General features: G+C 44.9%; 2 protein-coding genes across 2 annotated transcripts; one reads left to right on the top strand and one right to left on the bottom strand.

The window, feature by feature from the left end:
• The first annotated feature begins 222 nt into the window (after positions 1 to 222).
• Positions 223 to 2,874, top strand: dlx1a (distal-less homeobox 1a). Its single transcript, XM_030342579.1, has 3 exons — positions 223 to 538; positions 820 to 1,019; positions 1,468 to 2,874. Exons 1-3 carry the CDS (start codon positions 223 to 225, stop codon positions 1,717 to 1,719), a joined length of 768 nt encoding a protein of 255 aa, XP_030198439.1. The 3' UTR covers positions 1,720 to 2,874.
• A 4,948-nt stretch (positions 2,875 to 7,822) lies between these two features.
• Positions 7,823 to 9,900, bottom strand: dlx2a (distal-less homeobox 2a). The gene is made up of 3 exons (XM_030342613.1): positions 9,359 to 9,900; positions 9,063 to 9,250; positions 7,823 to 8,867 (listed from the first exon to the last, which is right to left on the bottom strand). Exons 1-3 carry the CDS (start codon positions 9,672 to 9,674, stop codon positions 8,526 to 8,528), a joined length of 846 nt encoding a protein of 281 aa, XP_030198473.1. The 5' UTR covers positions 9,675 to 9,900; the 3' UTR covers positions 7,823 to 8,525.
• Between the last annotated feature and the right edge of the window lie 6,833 nt (positions 9,901 to 16,733).

The raw sequence follows: 16,733 nt of genomic DNA, 5'->3' as shown, positions 1-16,733 counted from the left end.
TAGAGTGGACCAATCAGCGACAGTCTTTGATGAATATTCATGACTCCATGATTCAAACCTTTGAGCGAGTTTGTCTTGGTCCACAGCATCACACGCCAGACACAAACTACATTTTCTTATGAATGGAAAGAGAAAAAATGAGTTCGGCTTAAATTGGGATCCGTCCTTCACTGAGATCATACAAGAAAACAAATAAGCAGGAGAGACGATTCGCTCGAAGAGATGACAATGACTACAATACCAGAAGGTCTTAATAGCCCTGTCTCGGGAAAAACCGTTTTCATGGAATTTGGACCCCCGAGTCAACAAATGTCGCCTTCCTCCATGTCCCACGGACACTACCCCATGCACTGTTTACATTCTGCAGGTCATCCCCAGCACGACAGCTCCTACAGTCCGGCGTCCTCCTTTCCCAGGTCCTTGGCTTATCCATACGTCAACTCCGTGGGCGGCCACTCCACCAGCCCGTACCTCAGCACCGTGCAGAGCTACCACCACAGCCCGGCGCAGCTCTCCCAGACCCGGCTGGAGGACCCAGGTGAGTCCCTCTCTCGTCCCCACTACCCGTACGGAGGGTTCTCCTCTCTAGTCAGAACCAGTCATACTGCGCATGGTAAAAGCGAACCAGATGTTTGGGAAATTAGGCTTGGTAATTATTTATTGCGTAATGCTATAAACAATGTATGCAATTAAGGGTAATTATACCTAAACTACAGCCGGTAAAACTTGCGCAGGAGTAATTGCTTCAGTTCTTTTCGGGTGCTCGAGATAGGAGCTCCTCGCTCACTTGCTCGGTTTTTTTTCTCCTCTCGTTCACAGCACCGGAATCGGAGAAGAACACCGTAGTGGAAGGGGGAGAAGTTCGCTTCAACGGAAAGGGCAAAAAGATCCGAAAGCCCAGAACTATCTACTCGAGTTTACAGCTCCAGGCTCTGAACCGGAGGTTTCAACAGACCCAGTACTTGGCGTTGCCGGAGCGGGCAGAGCTGGCAGCCTCCCTCGGTCTCACGCAGACACAGGCAAGTCCCTCCACCGACACCAGGGTGCCTTTACCCATGCTTCAACCGTAATAACATGGCCTGCTTCAGTTGATGTGTATTTCAGCTGTTTACCAAAAAATAATAGCGATAGGGAGGCTTTTTGTAATATGTGTTAGGTGTTATTTTGACCTAAATAGGCTTATGTAAATGAAATACGCACACAAAAGTGCTTTACGGTTGGAGATGCTGGATGTAATAAAGAGGCATTGAAGTAAATAATTTTGGTGTTGCTCAAACAGATATTAAGGATGTAGGCCTATAGCTGATATGTTGCATTGCTTCTTGTTTGATGTGAAATTTGCTATGACCCTGCAATTTGACTCGCCTTTTGTGCGTAAGACATAGACTTAGTATTCGGTGGTGGTTTCAATGGATTTTCACATGGCAATAATATTATATTAATCTGTGTTCGCTTGTTTTGTCGCAGGTGAAGATTTGGTTCCAAAACAAGCGATCCAAATTCAAGAAGCTGATGAAGCAAGGCGGAGGTCAGATCGACGCCAGCGCTTTGGCCAATGGCCGAGGACTTTCCAGCGGCTCCCCCACCGGTGCACCTGTCTGGAGTTCCCCCACCACCGGGAAGACATCCGTGGGGACGCCTGCGCCCTACATCCCCAGCTACACGTCGTGGTACCCCACCACGCACCATGAATCTATGCAGCAATCACAGCTCATGTGAAGGGAGAACCGGCTCTCCCCATCTCCTGGTGCCGCACGCACGGGCTCACGCGAGACTGAAAGGGGGGCGAGCACTCAGCGTGCCCCCCCCGGGGGGTCAACGCACACATGTATTCCCGAGCTGGCCAGTGAGTCGCCTCTGCCTCTGACACAATGCCCCCCCTGATACCGGACGACAGCGGTCTGCGCGGAGGGATCTGGAGAGGCTGGAGGGGCGCATTACTGCCTGGGGGGGGGCGAACTGTCCTTCGGCGTCCGCGACAGCCACCGGAAATGGTAAACAAATGGATGTTTTTGGCTACTCCGTTAATGGTTTTTTGCTGCATTTGAGAGCGCATGGGTGGAATGGGCCGAGCCGACTCCGAGAACAATCCACGATGGTATATTTTTCATTAGGCTATGGATGAATAAACCCCAGGCGACTGACCCACAACTGGAGGCTGGTGTGGGCTGCTGTTCGGGCCGAGGAACTGTGTGAACATCTGGGAGTGAATCATCTCCCCACCAACACTTTTTAATTACAAATGTATCGGGCCTTGTCGTTTTTAAAACAGATACTAATGATAGCACAGCATCCATTTTGAATATTCGCCAAGGCTACAGCCCGATGCTATCAAAGATTGTGAAAAGACTGAAATTGATAATATAATATGTGTGTGTGTGTGTGTGTGTGTGTGTGTGTGTGTGTGTGTGTGTGTGTGTGTGTGTGTGTGTGTGTGTGTGTGTGTGTGTGTGCGCGTGTGCGTGTGTGTGTTTTCTATTTAATTTAAGTTATTCGGAATTGTTTCTGTTGAGAGTCAATACGTGTTCATTTGTTTGTGTATTTGACATGACATCTTTATGTGTTGATGCTGCACTTAATGCCAGCGATGCTCTGAATGGGCCCCCGTAAGGAGACGCGTAAGGGCCTGTCCTGCTTTAAGACACAAGGTCAAGGACTCGTTTGACCCGGCGTTGATGTAAAAAATAGATATTCCCAGATTTGTGATGTATTTGGTACGCTGTGAGACCGGGTTTTAGACATTCTGTATTCGTCGAGATGTGTTTAGTCAGTATAGAAATATTTAGTTTTGTATTGATCACTTAATTTATTTATTTGTTTTTCCCTGTAAATATGTGCAAAGTTTCAAAACAGTAAAATATTGATTTAAATGATGTAAAGAAAGGGTGTCTTATTAAAACCAATGTTCCTGAGGAAGATAATTGAAAGGCTCATGAGATGAAGCGTCATCGTTTCAAACCCTTACGTGTATGACTGTACTTGACAAAGGCCTGACCTAGGAGAAGTGTTTTCTATTTTTTATTAGTTCATTCTTTATTTCACTGTCTAAATCAGAATTATTCAGACTACCAAAGACGGTCTTATAATTCTGATTAAAATATAAAGTTATTTGCAGAGTATTAACAGAATATTTAAAATGGTGCGGTTGTAGAATATTGCATTAACTCTTTGATAAATGTAAAACAGACACAACACAACTTCTAAAGTAGCCTTAGGCCTTCTGTCTTAAGCTACATTTCCACATTTTATTTTTGCTACAGGATATCGATTGAAGCCTTTATGATCCAACATGAATGGATGACCCGATCCTTATCCTTGATGCTTCGTGTCCTCCAGACTGTATATTTAATGCATCATTGAGATGTAGGCCTTCGTACAGCATAGAAGGAACATTGAACGTTTGGAACGAGTTAAGGTGAGGTGGGCCTTCATGTGAGGTAACAGGCCTATACAATTTAAAATAATATTTTAAAAGGTGTGAAGTAACAAACGTAGTTAGGTCAAAGTAATACTCTAAAAGGGGTGAAGTAGCCAACACATGTATATAAATCGAATAAAGACTGTGAGATTATTCCAGGAAAAAGATTAAAAGTTGTTTGATAACACATTTATTTAAATTAGGGCCTAAATGTATACGTTAAAGGTGTGAGGTAACACATGTAGATAAGTTAAGTAATAAGTTAAAGGTGTGGGGCACATGTAGCCTATAAGTCAAAGTAAAAGGTGTGCGGTAACACATGTTGATAAGTCCAGGTAAAAGGTTAAAAGGTGTTTCGAAAAACATGCATAAATCAGAGTAACATGTTAAAAGGTGTGCGGTAACACGTGTAGGCCTTTGTAAGTCCAGGTAAGAGTTTAAAAGGTGAGCTTGTTTACGGTCAAAGCTGCGCTCGGGCCAATGAAAACTTTCTGGATTACGACCAGCGGGAGGCCAGAACATTCAATTAATATTTATTGAATGAGACTCTTGGGAAAAGAGTGTACGTGTGTGTGTGTGTGTGTGTGTGTGTGTGTGTGTGTGTGTGTGTGTGTGTGTGTGTGTGTGTGTGTGTGTGTGTGTGTGTGTGTGTGTGTGTGTGTGTGTGTGTGCGTGCGCACTTGCGTTTGTCAGTGCGTGCGTGCGTGCGTATGTGTGTAGTTTTAGGTATGGAAGGTGAACATTTATTTATTGGAATTGCTAAATATTGACTTATATCCTCATTATTCATAAAAAGAAGCAAATAATAATAATTATAATAATAATCTGAATGATAGAAATTTATAATGTAGTAGCCTAATGACAATAATAATAATATAAAGTGTATAATGTTGATAACAATATATAATCTCATAACGATTATAATAAAATATAACGTTGCCAATTACTAATATTAATCGTAAAAATAATGTTGTCATAATAATGATGTAATAATGCTAATGCATAAAATATCGCAATAATTATAAGCACACTGGTAATAAGAATATCTAAATCAATATTGTTAATAATAATTGTATTATTATTAATAATGATATTAATAAAAAATAATAACAATATGCATTCATTGTTATTGTTGATCTATCTTTACAAATATAGGACGACTCAACCACATTGCCAAATTCGACATGGGCCGGCACGTCTAAATCACCGTCATGATTGCATCATTAGGGCCCGAATAAAAGAATGCAGCGTGTAGGCTATGTTTCACGTGGTGTTCCCAGCGCGGGGGATTCATCCTACCTCTAATACTGTTGGACAAGAACAAGGATTCGGGTGATGTCGAGGAAAACAAAAGTCCCATCTCTGCGCCAGGAAAGGGCGCAGCTGCACGCCCAGGAGGGTCAGCGCTCGTCGCGTTCTTCCCTTGATTACGAGCCCATCAAACCCAACATAATTACAGTCATTTCGCTCTTATTTATTCTAATGCAGTTTTCTATCCCTGCGGTAATTATGAGCCATTTTTCGCATAGAGAATCTTTCGGCGTTAACAAAGGAGATAGTGCTCCCTGAAAGAAATTTGCCATAGCCAAATAGGAAAAAAATGAAATAGGTGAACTGTTGCTTTAGACTCAGCCTCATGCGTAAGGCGGGCAAATTGCTTGCAGGTGTGCGCCACCGAGGAGCCTTCGGTGTGGAGAGAGGTTTGGAATTAGCCACGGACAATGGTCCTGAGAGCAGGGACGACGAGACAAACGAGTCTCATTGGGGATAAATGTCGCACTTCGGTATAGCAGGCGAACTCGTGGCTGACGCAGGGAGATGTGTGCACGGATGGTGACGATAAATATAATAAAATAATATAAGAGGATGCAACGTTCAGGTGCCTCGATTTTGTTATTTTAGAAATAGTGGCTAATAATTTAGATGTGTAAAATATTCCGGATTTTTATAGTTACAGCATAATCATGTGTGTTATTAATATTAGTATTATTATTGTTGATTAATTATGAACGAGTCTGCAGCACATGGATATTGGAGATATTCCAAAAATATATAAAGCCTAGTTTAAATAATTTAGACTTGAGCATTCACACTTTTTCGAATAGGTTAAAAACTATTGATTATAAAACATGCAAAGCGAAATACCTCTGCCTTGAGAGCGGTCCACCCATGTCCCCCCATGTCCCCATTGCCCCCCATGGCACGGAGCAGGGGGCCCGCGAAGCACGGACACCCAGAGAGCCACCGTCCCGACCCCCCGAGAGCCACAGTCCCGCACAGAGCATCCGAGGCGAAGCCCAGCACCACAGCTCGGAATATGACTGAAAACGTCTGCTTTATTTCCCCTCTTTATAGCGGATGGAAAAAAATGTAGATTATTAGCATAAATGTTTACTCCTCATTACGCTGATGACATTGTGCACTCGAGATCTTGGTAATCTTTCTGGGGAAATTATGAGCAATTTTTGTAAAATTTAAAGCAGCAGTTACCGTGCAATTGCAGGCTAATTCTGCGTAGGCTTGGATATAATTATCGCCGAGTCAAGATGTTATGCTAAAAACTATGCATTGATATTCCCATTAATTATGTACATGCAGCTTTGACAATGTTGACGCTTGAAATAGCGGGAAATTGTCTTGCGTAAAAATTACAGCCCATATTAGGACATCTAAAATTGCGAAGAATTATATAGTAGGCCTAATTGCAGGCTTTCACATTTGAAAGCCAAAATGTTCAAACCAGAGTAAATGTGGATAAAATGACGGATCACGGTATAAATTAGGATAGGGGGTATGGCATTTACAAGTTGTCTGGAGAATTCGGGCGACTATAAAATCCACTTGGTTTCAGAACAGATGCGCGCAGCCACAGGAAGCGAGTTGCACGTCGATGCTGCAATGTGCAAAGAATATTTCACCGTATTCATTTTATTTGCAGTTTATAACAACAACACCAACAACTTCTAGATTTCACCGCTCTATTATGGACTTCAATTGGGACAGTTATATGCATATTTGTAAAACGTGACCAAACGTTCAAGTCAAACCCAAATAAGACGTTAAACGTTTGTTTTTTACGTGGCTCTATTGGTGCGGCTGTAAAAAATAATTCATTTTCCACGCCACACACTTAGACACACACACATCGCCCCGGCCTCAACAAGCCCCCTGTGTTTGATCGGGGATGACTTCAGGTCAATGCATCGGCCCTGAGCCTCATTTCGCTGCGGGACCTTCCTTGCAACACGAGCCCTTTATCACATGCCTCGTCCTGTTACCAGAAGACAGGCCGGGGAACAACGCGTCGTCTTGTAAGAGCGGCCGCCGACAAGGTGGCCTCCATCTAATTAGGCAAAGCGACGCGATTAGCGGCCCACGAGCGGTGGACGCGGTCGCTTTGCAGACCCTGAGCAAACACACACACACACACACACACACACACACACACACACACACACACACACACACACACACACACACACACACACACACACACACACACACACACACACACACACACACACACACACACACACACACACACACACACACACACACACACACACACACACACACACACACATAGTCCTACAGAGGGCCGGTCCCCTGGGAATGACAACTTTTTCTAGGAACTACCGCAGCAGCACGAATTATAGTTAATGCGGCGTGGCCGTGTTAAAAATTAAATGTGACGTCATCTTTTTTAATTTACCCTCTAGAACTCACCGGTTCACATGAGCGTCAAGCGATCGGAAGAATCACCGATCATAAGATGGTCTACATCAGCATACTGCATGGCCTGAGAAATGTAGGTCAACCGGCTGGCGCTTGTTGTAGGCCTATAGCCCCATGCGTAACCAATTGTGGCCCTGCAGAGTGAACAATATGCGGAGGGGAAAAACATGTTTCCATCTAGTCTGAGCTCCAGGCGAGGCTGTGTGTGAAGTTATAGGTAGGGTTTGACTGTGGGAAGTCGCTTAGCCCCCCAGGGCGCAAAGCCGTCCCGCCCGGTCCCTTTATCTCACATGGGTGCAGGTTTTTATAAACGTGTCTGTTCAACTCAGAGACACACATGCAACTGCATGACGCTTTCCTAAAAGTTCGTCACAGAAAACACGTGTGGTGTGAACCTGTGTGGTAATTGTGTATCATAACGGTGTTAGTGGACAGAAACCGATCAAAACATGTTAAATATATTCCTAATTAACAGGAATAAAACCATTCTGACTGCGTTTGAGTTTTTTTCAGCGGCGTTTTGTGAAGTTTCCAAACAGAACTGTGAGTTGTTTGCGCATCTTTTCTGCTCAGTGGATAAATATAACATCATGAAACTTAAATAAAAGTGGTAAAAATAAAATTCGGGGTTTACGCACAAGATTTATACAGAAAAGGCGAGGAAACAAATTGCACAGAAAATTCATTTATTTAAATAACGTCTTTTTCATATATGAAAAAATAAAAACAAGGTTAAAATAAATAAGACAAAAATACAAATAATCGTCATATACAGGTCAACTCGGTATGGGGAATAACATTCAGTAGCAGTAGGAGATGGTGGAGGGGGATCCGATCCAACAACCCACAAAAACAGTCTGCATATCAGAGGAATGCTTTGGGGTATTTACAGAGACGGGACACACTCCCATCAACTAAAACACGTGATCCGGGGGTCGCACAACAAAATGAGGTCATATTATAAACAAGGCACGATACATCGGATAGTGCTACGGTTTGTGACAGTATAGGCCTACCTGCAGGTTAACGTGCAGGGCGCTGAGGACAAAGTGACGCCCGCCCTGGGCTCGAGGCCTATGCTGCGGTGCGTTGGGGTGTCCGTGGATTCCCACGCATCCGTCAACACACACAGAAATAAATAAATACAAAAATAACTAGGCTACAAAATCGGTTTAACCCTCCCACCGACCCCACACACACAAACGGACGTCCGTGGGGGGACGGGGACGTAACTTTAATCAAATTCTTGCATGTAGTGGTCGTGTGTTATCCGAGGAGGTCCGTGAATAAGGGCATTGGCGATCGTCGTGTCCGTCCCTTCCTCTTGTGTTTTTCTTCACCAGTATTATCCGATCGAGAGTCCACAACGGCTTCAGAAAATAGTCCCGGCGCTGGCGGAGGCAGCGTTGTGGTGGTGATGGTGGTGCGGGCCCAGGGAGGGCTGCAGATGCGCCGCCGCAGAGTTCGTCGCGTACCACGAGTAGTTGGCCAGGAAGGAGGGCGCCGCCGCGGGGTGCGGGGGGCTGCAGCTCTGAGGTAAACTGGGGTTGTGGACCACACTGTTCATTCTCTGGTTCTGCGGGAAGTCCCACACCGTCAGCGGGGAGCTGCAGGAGGGGGACTCGCCGGAGGCTGCGATCTGCTCCGGGGGTATTTCTCCACTCTTCCACAGCTTCTTGAACTTGGAGCGGCGGTTTTGAAACCATATTTTTACCTTAAAAAATTAAAGGACACCGGTGTGAATACATGTATGCAATTGTCATGCGCAATTTGGGTCATGCGTAATTTGTACTTTAATGCAACTTTTGGCACCTTTTCGGTGAATCTTGTCTACTTATTCTATGCACAGAATAGACAGGCCTACAGCATACTTTACGCGCGACATGGGCATGTCTCAGGATGAACTCACCTGTGTTTGCGTGAGGCCCATGGACGCCGCCAGCTCTGCGCGCTCCGGTAGCGCCAAATACTGCGTCTTCTGGAACCGCCGCTGCAGAGCCGCCAGCTGGAAACTGGAATAAATGGTCCGCGGTTTCCTGATCTTCTTTGGTTTGCCGTTCACCATCCGAATCTCCGGCTCACTCTCCTCTCCTTTATCTGTGGGAGAGAGATTGAACACGTTAACACCGATGCCGTTTCCCGTCGCTATCGCCATCATTCAAATAAACCAACCCAACACACAACTTGTTTGGTGGGCTTTCATACCTGTGTCTGGTGGAGTTGGCGAGGGGCTGGTGCCGTAGGAGGTGAACGCCCCTCCGTAGGTCGAGTTGAAGCCGAGGTCGTACGCGGTCTTTGCGGGGTAGGGGACGTTATAGGGGTAGGTGGTCGGGAGCTGGCCGAACGGGGAGCCCCCGCATTGGCCGGCAAGCTGGCTGTTGTAGTAGCTGCTGTCCGTGGCCGTGGACACTGGGAGCGTCGGGGACTCCTGCGACTTGTGCAGGCCAGTGTGGTACCCGCTGGAGGTCATCTGGTTCGTCGTGTGCATATCTGCGTTTAGGTTCTCAAAGACTCCGGTCATCTTTTACGCCCCGAAAAAAAGCGGCCGAGCAGATAATCTGTGCTCTGTGAAAAAGAAACAGCAGCCAGGAAACCGAAACAAAAATAAACTGTTAAGATTGTGGGATGGGATTTATGTGTAAAATAAATCAGAGGCATTCCCGTTAACGTGAATCCGAGGCGACAGGAGATGTGTGTGTCTCGCGCAGCGGCCTGTGATTGTCTGCTGGCTTCCACTCCAACCCGCGCGCCTTTATGAGAGCGCAAGAGGCTGAGCTGCTATGACAACCAATGAGTAACGCCTGCTTTTCTGACAACCCCCCCCCCCCCCCCCCCCCCCCCCCCCCCCCCCACACACACACACACACACACACACACACACACACACACGCACGCACACAAACAAACACACGCACACACATACACAGTTCACCTTGGGTCTGCTGGGTCTGCCCTAAATTTAGACCTACGTCCTACAAGCGTTGTCTAAAGTCATTGTAAATGTGTCTAATGGTAAAGCCCAATATTAATGTGACATATTATATATATAAAGGCTATATAAAATATATTATATTACACTTATTATGTGATAAAGGTTAGGACTACATTATGATTATGTATTGTTCTTTATTCTATTGCATTCCTTTCTTTAATGTTCTTATTATTGTTATAATAATCATAGTACGGCTACTATAAGCCCTCTTTATGACATATTCTGCATAATCGAATTTATCAAAGGTATTATTCATATATATATATATATATATATATATATATATATATATATATATATATATTAAATAACAGATAAATGTTAGTGTGAGAGATATAAAAGAGAGAGAGAGATACACAATCCCTCACTTAAATACAAGGATGTCATGTGTGTTCAAAACCCTACAACCTTCTTGTTACGTATATATACATACATACTGTATATACACGGATATATACATATATGTATATATGCATGTACGTTACAAAGAGGTGCTAGATATGTAGATATTTAATATATATACGTATACGTTATAAGGATTGTATATCTATACATCTATATATTTATATAAATATATATGTTACAAGGAGTTTGTAGATATATATGGATTGATTGATACACAGAGAGATAGCAAGAGAGAGCAAGAGAGCTAGAAAGAGAGAGAGAGAGAGAGAGAGAGAGAGAGAGAGAGAGAGAGAGAGAGAGAGAGAGAGAGAGAGAGAGAGAGAGAGAGAGAGAGAGAGAGAGAGAGAGAGAGAGAGAGCGAGCGCTCCCGCGCGTCCTCCATATTGTAAATATTGTGTATTGAGAGTGTATCTTTAATTTATCTGTGAATCGGAAATACTGGAATTTTCAGATTATTCCACATTTTGCTTTTTAGAATGAGTACTTAATAGTGTAATACCTGATATTTTTATTATTTTTCATTCAATGTTTTATACTCACACTCTCATGTCAATAAAGCTTTTTTTAAATGAAAATGAAAATGAGAGCGAGAGAGAGAGAGAGAGAGAGAGAGAGAGAGAGAGAGAGAGAGAGAGAGAGAGAGAGAGAGAGAGAGAGAGAGAGAGAGAGAGCGAGAGAGAGAGAGAGAGGTCTATCTAAAAATGGCCATGTCAAGGGCCGTCTAGCGTCCCCGAGTGGTGAAAATCTATTATCTTCGGGGCCCTGTAAACCTGTAGGAATCAGCTATTATGTTGGGATTATTGTCGTTTATAATTCTCGTTATTGAACACTAGGGGCGCTAAAGAGCACCAATATGTAAAGGTAGGTCGATTGTCTAACGTAGCGCACCTGTGAGGGCCCCTGACGGAAACCATGATGTTAATAACCCAACGAACTAGTATAAGTTATTTCTCTAGCGTGTGTTATTTATTTTGCATGTGGGCATGGATATTTTTTGTTTAATAATCAATCGCAGTTTGTTCGCATCAATCAAGCGCCCAGTGGCCGTCCCGCCCTCCGAACATCCGGAAAGGTACGTAAAAGGCTCACTCTGATCGGACTGATGGCCACTGGGCTCTGTAGAAAACGGGGCTGTTCTTAAAGGCGTTATATATTTAGTTTAGTTTAGTATTAACTTCCAACTTCAATAACAACCTGGAAAGACGGTAGAGATCGTGTTGATTAAAGCACTGTAGTGACCTCGGCATATTTATTATCAACACCACTAGAGGGCAGCACAGCTGTATTTTTAAACAGTGGTTACAATATTTGAGGTGTTGAACTTTTCTGAGTCTTGAGTTAATCCTACGATTTGCCTCAAAGCTCAGACAGACAGACAGACAGACAGACAGACAGACAGACAGACAGACAGACAGACAGACAGACAGTCAAATTCAATTCAGTTTATTTAAGAAGGGGACAGTGCAAATTAATAAAACACATGATAATACAAGGGTTAAAAATGCCAGAATTAGCCAAAAGGCTATTTTTCATCTGTAGTCCCCTGGCAATGAAAATACAATTAAACAAGATAAAAACAACAACATAAACAGGACGGAACCCCACAGCACAAAACAGACGGAAACATTTTTGCGTGTAATGCTATCTCAGATCATTTGTGATTTGTTTTATCTCGTGCCTTAATCAAGCTTACATTGCATGGCTTCATTGTAAGTTATTATAGAGTTAGACTTTTAGAACCTCTTGCAAAGCAGTTATCAAGTGCTTGCACACTATAAGGCAATTTGAAAGGGCCCGCAGTGCTGGCGCATCATGGTTCCTCATTAAAAAGCGAACTGATATTTTTGTTGATAAGTTGAAGAATATGGCCGCACTCTGGATGTTATGGTTAAATCTGCGGATGCGAAGTTGATTTATGTGTTTATTTCGCAACGTATCAACATAGTTCGAGTACGGGGGGGGGGGCACATTAGTCAGAACGTTCAGATAACCGATACGAAATGGGAAATGGTGTAAAGGCTGGTGTAGTTCGGACACTCCCAGCCAAGCGACTTCATGTTCATACACCATGGGTAGCAAGGAGGCAGGCACATATAGGGCCAGCACACTAAATGTATGATGTTATTTAGAATAATTATATGGCTGGTGGTTTAGTGTGTGAATACAACCTAGGTCTTGCTAGAAGTCCTCTGCAATGGATGTAGCCTTCATATCTACAAAAACAGTTAAATAGTCCAAACGTGGTATAGGCTGTAATATTATGTTCACTTTCCCTGTGAAAGGATAGATAAACATCAGCTTTTATACAATCTCTGTTCCATCTTGGATCTCAACGCTAGCTGCCGGGGTTCCCCCAGCTAGCGTGGAGATCAAGATGGCCGCCTAGTAAATAGGGCCCTTGGAGGTAAGGTCCAGTTAATTCTGACTCCAGTGTGTTCCTGGTGTAGCCGGGAAGCAGCAGGTGCCGTCCAGCCGGCTGGTGTTGACAGACATGAACATAATGCTGAGGCGGGAAGAAAAGGGCAGACATTTTTATTGATCATGCCTTTCTGTATCAATGGAAAGACCTACTGTACCGAATCCTTATACCGCCACGGTAGACCCAGAACAACCATCCCACTCTCAGCTTTAATAGCTGGTTGTCGGTGTTAGGATGTGGTGTCTTTTCTCCTCCGGTGACGTCGCTTTGACTTGAGAGAGGTTTTAAAAACGGTTGTTGTTATTTACATTGATGCAGGGTTCCCCCTTTCGATTGTTTTTTCGCTATCAATAATTTATCCTAATGCTTGCTCGATTTGTCATCAATTATTCAGTACTTTGTGTTCTTCAGGGAGAAGTGTGTTGTTGACTCCATATAAAGGTAAGATAAATGGCCTTATTTAAAAATAAAAAATAACCTGTTCTAATGAAACTGTTCTACTGAATCTACTGTTCTATTGACTGTTTAATTGATCGTTTGGAGTAGAAGTCCAAACTAGAGAAAACTGAGATTTCCTGTCTTCTCAACTGCACAACCGTCTGTCTCTGTCTCTGTCTCTGGCTCTGGCTCTGGCTCTGTCTCTGTCTCTGTCTCTGTCTCTGGCTCTGGCTCTGTCTCTGTCTCTGTCTCTGTGTCTGTCTCTGTCTCTGTCTCTGTCTGTCTCTGTCTCTTTCTCTCTCTGGCTCTGTCTCTGTCTCTGGCTCTGTCTCTGGCTCTGGCTCTGTCTCTCTCCAATACCGATTGTTCTCCACAACCGGACGTCATCCATCATCTGTGGAACAATGTCATTCACATAGAGGAGCATGTAGGGAACCTGGAACCCCCCTCCTCAATTCCCAGTTCCTTCAATGCTTCCCAGTAACACCGTCACCCCTCTTCGGCCCACGCTCTGAAACCAGTAAGAACTACGTGTGACGCATAGTGCTCATAGAACTACGTGTGGCACATGGCTCCATTTAGAGCCATGCACTAAGTGTTTGGCATCGCTCCATCACTACTTGCTAAGTTGCTTTGGAGATAATTTCCACTTTACGCAGAGAGAGGAGTGGAGCACACCGCGTAAGGTTGATTTTAACAGCAATGCTACTATAGTCCATCCCTAATCGTTTATTGTCTGACCCAATCAGATAGGCTTACATACAGCGGGGTGATCAGTAAGCCTATTGAACATACGTGGAGGAACCCAGCGACTGTAGCTAAGAATAAACATGACGTCAAAACACGCTCCCTCCACCGCGGTGTGCGCGTGAAGCTAATGGCTTCCTTGAACTCAAGCCAAGTGCTCGGGGTTTGGGGTGCTAATTGTAACGCTCAATCTCTCACTCTCCATGCGTCCCATAATGAACTTCTGGCGGAGTGTTCGGCTTCACGCCACTTTAAACCAGGGACGGGAACACATGGAGATCACAGCCAAACAAACATGGCCGCTCTGCTAGAGGCCAATGAACGTATGTGGGGTTGAGGTGAATAACTCTGTGTTGAAATAAAACCGATGCAGTGTCGCAGTCGTTTTTTTTATTTTATAGTCATGCTTTATATCGAGCGATCTATTGGAACAAGACGAGCGCGCTGTTTTTAGTGAGTGGTTAAAGATGGGAGAATGCAGTCTGCGATTTATTGCGATGGAATGATGATTCAATCGGTTCCTGGTGTGGAGATGTGTGAGAAGGCTGACGGGGACTGCAGTGAGTCGGCTGCTGGCTCCGTGTTTGCCCACACCCCATGACGTCTGATTCACATGTACCGTTGTGTTGCTGAGGACAGACTAAATGGTAGGTAAATGGACTGCATTTATAATATAGTGCTCTTCTAACCAGTGGCCACTTAAAGCGCTTTACAGTATTGCCTAACATTCATCCATTTATGCACACTTTCACAAACCGAAAGCGGTGTGTGAATCAAACACACAGGGAGTCGGAGGCAGTTAGGGCGAGGTGTCTTGCTCAGGGACACCTCGAACAGCCAGCTAGGAGGAGCCGGGGATTGAACCAGCGACCTTCTTGATACCAGTCGACCCGCTCTACCTCCTGGGCCACGTGCTTCCCCGATGGCAGTGAAAGATGACAAGAAGGCATCCTTTCATGGGGAGTTATGGAGAGGCCGCGAAAAACTGAATCATTTGGACGCTTCGGACGTGCACTGGCACAAAATGGAGGCGCTTGTTTTTAGTTCCACTACGGAAGCAAACTCGCCTTCCACGGTTGTGACACATTTATGATCTCATGAACGTCATTTCATGGGCACTAACTTATACAACTTCTATGGGTGTGAAGTAAGGGCCAGCCCATGTCTGGCGGGTGATGATGGCAATGGCAACGCACCCACAAACTGGCATGAGTGACAGCGCCCGACGCCGTGGGAGCTGTGAGACGTCTCTCCATGTGGAGATTCATCTGCTGTTGGATTCTCCTCATTGCCATGGCAACCTGCTTCCGAGTGAAATCCCTAAGTCGTGACCATTGAAGGGGAAACCGGTGTGGACGCAAACAAGTCGTTTCGTGCCTCTGCTTTCTATTCGGTTGTGTTATATTATTGGGTAATATTCTCCGTATAAAAACAGTATTTTAACCCTGAACCTACACCTTGATATAAATAATGATTCAGATGTCTTTGTTTGGGTCAAGGCTTCCCGTGATGATGAGCATCTTCTTTGTTTATGGTTCATGTTCTGATGTGTTTGAGTGACGACCAGTGGTTGTCACTCAAACCGTTCTCTGACTTGCGGCTCCATATTCTGGACACGCGGTCACTAGCAACGGTCGTTAGGGGTCAAATCGACAGAGCAGAGGGAAGGGAGGGGAGTTTGGTGCCAGAGTGGTTCTGTGATCCTCAGAGTTCCCCACAGAGGATTATCTGGGTGCCTGTTGCTTTCCTTCTACTAACAAGCATGTGCTTCCCCAGCATTGGTCACAGTGGACTCCCACCCGCCGAGAAGATATATTTTAAACCACCAACCCCGACAAAAGAGACAACTCAAACCTTGCCGCTTGTGCCGCACGACGAAGACGCCCGGTCGGCGATTCAGAAGTGGTGAGGCCATCAGATAAATAGTAAATTCCCTCACTGACTTTGTGTGGATGGCTGCCAGGCTGAGAAGGAATTCCCTGAGGTCCAGCGAGGTCTAACTCTCTCTATTGTTGATTCACAGACCTACCCCCCAACCACCCCCCACCATCAGCACCCACCCCCACCCCCACCCAGGGACCATAAAGGGGTGGAGGGGTAGTCCTTTGTGAAAGGGAGCGGGGTAGATTTACTGCGACGGCGCTGCCGACAAAAGAGCTATGCCACTGTCACAACAGGCCAGGGTCCGGTCGCTCTCCCTTTCACTCTGCCGTGATTTAATACCACGCTTCACACACTCACTGGGGCAAACGCAACTCATACAGAGTGACTTGTCATTCATGAGCGTCCACTGTAAAACACACAGGGGGAGAGCAAGACAGAGAGAGAGAGAGAGAGAAAGAGAAAGAGAGAGCTATCCCCCTTACACTAAATAAGGATTACTGCAGGGACAGCTTTTGAATGGTTTAGAAACTGCAGGTTTTACTGCTTAGTGTTTCGGGAGAGAGGTTTAGGTAACATGTAGATGACGTGCTTTATTATGGCTCGTTATCATCGAATCATTTATCTTAATTCAACTGTGTGGTTGCCAGTCTAATTCCTGACATCGCTAGGGTGGGGCAAACCCGAAGTTCTCATGT

Source organism: Gadus morhua, chromosome 20, assembly GCF_902167405.1.
Source record: "Gadus morhua chromosome 20, gadMor3.0, whole genome shotgun sequence".
NCBI lineage: Eukaryota > Metazoa > Chordata > Actinopteri > Gadiformes > Gadidae > Gadus > Gadus morhua.
The sequence above is the reverse complement of the archived record's forward strand: the minus strand, read 5'-3'. Positions and strand labels throughout refer to the sequence as shown.

What these genes read in the sequence shown, in the direction of transcription:
- dlx1a (XM_030342579.1), top strand. Translation starts at nt 223, where the DNA reads ATGACAATGACTACAATACCAGAAGGTCTTAATAGCCCTGTCTCGGGA. An exon ending in GACCCGGCTGGAGGACCCAG is followed by an intron (nt 539 to 819) that starts GTGAGTCCCTCT and finishes TCTCGTTCACAG; the next exon opens with CACCGGAATCGGAGAAGAAC. An exon ending in TCGGTCTCACGCAGACACAG is followed by an intron (nt 1,020 to 1,467) that starts GCAAGTCCCTCC and finishes GTTTTGTCGCAG; the next exon opens with GTGAAGATTTGGTTCCAAAA.
- dlx2a (XM_030342613.1), bottom strand. Translation starts at nt 9,674, where the DNA reads ATGACCGGAGTCTTTGAGAACCTAAACGCAGATATGCACACGACGAAC. An exon ending in GCCAACTCCACCAGACACAG is followed by an intron (nt 9,251 to 9,358) that starts GTATGAAAGCCC and finishes TCTCTCCCACAG; the next exon opens with ATAAAGGAGAGGAGAGTGAG. An exon ending in TGGGCCTCACGCAAACACAG is followed by an intron (nt 8,868 to 9,062) that starts GTGAGTTCATCC and finishes TAATTTTTTAAG; the next exon opens with GTAAAAATATGGTTTCAAAA.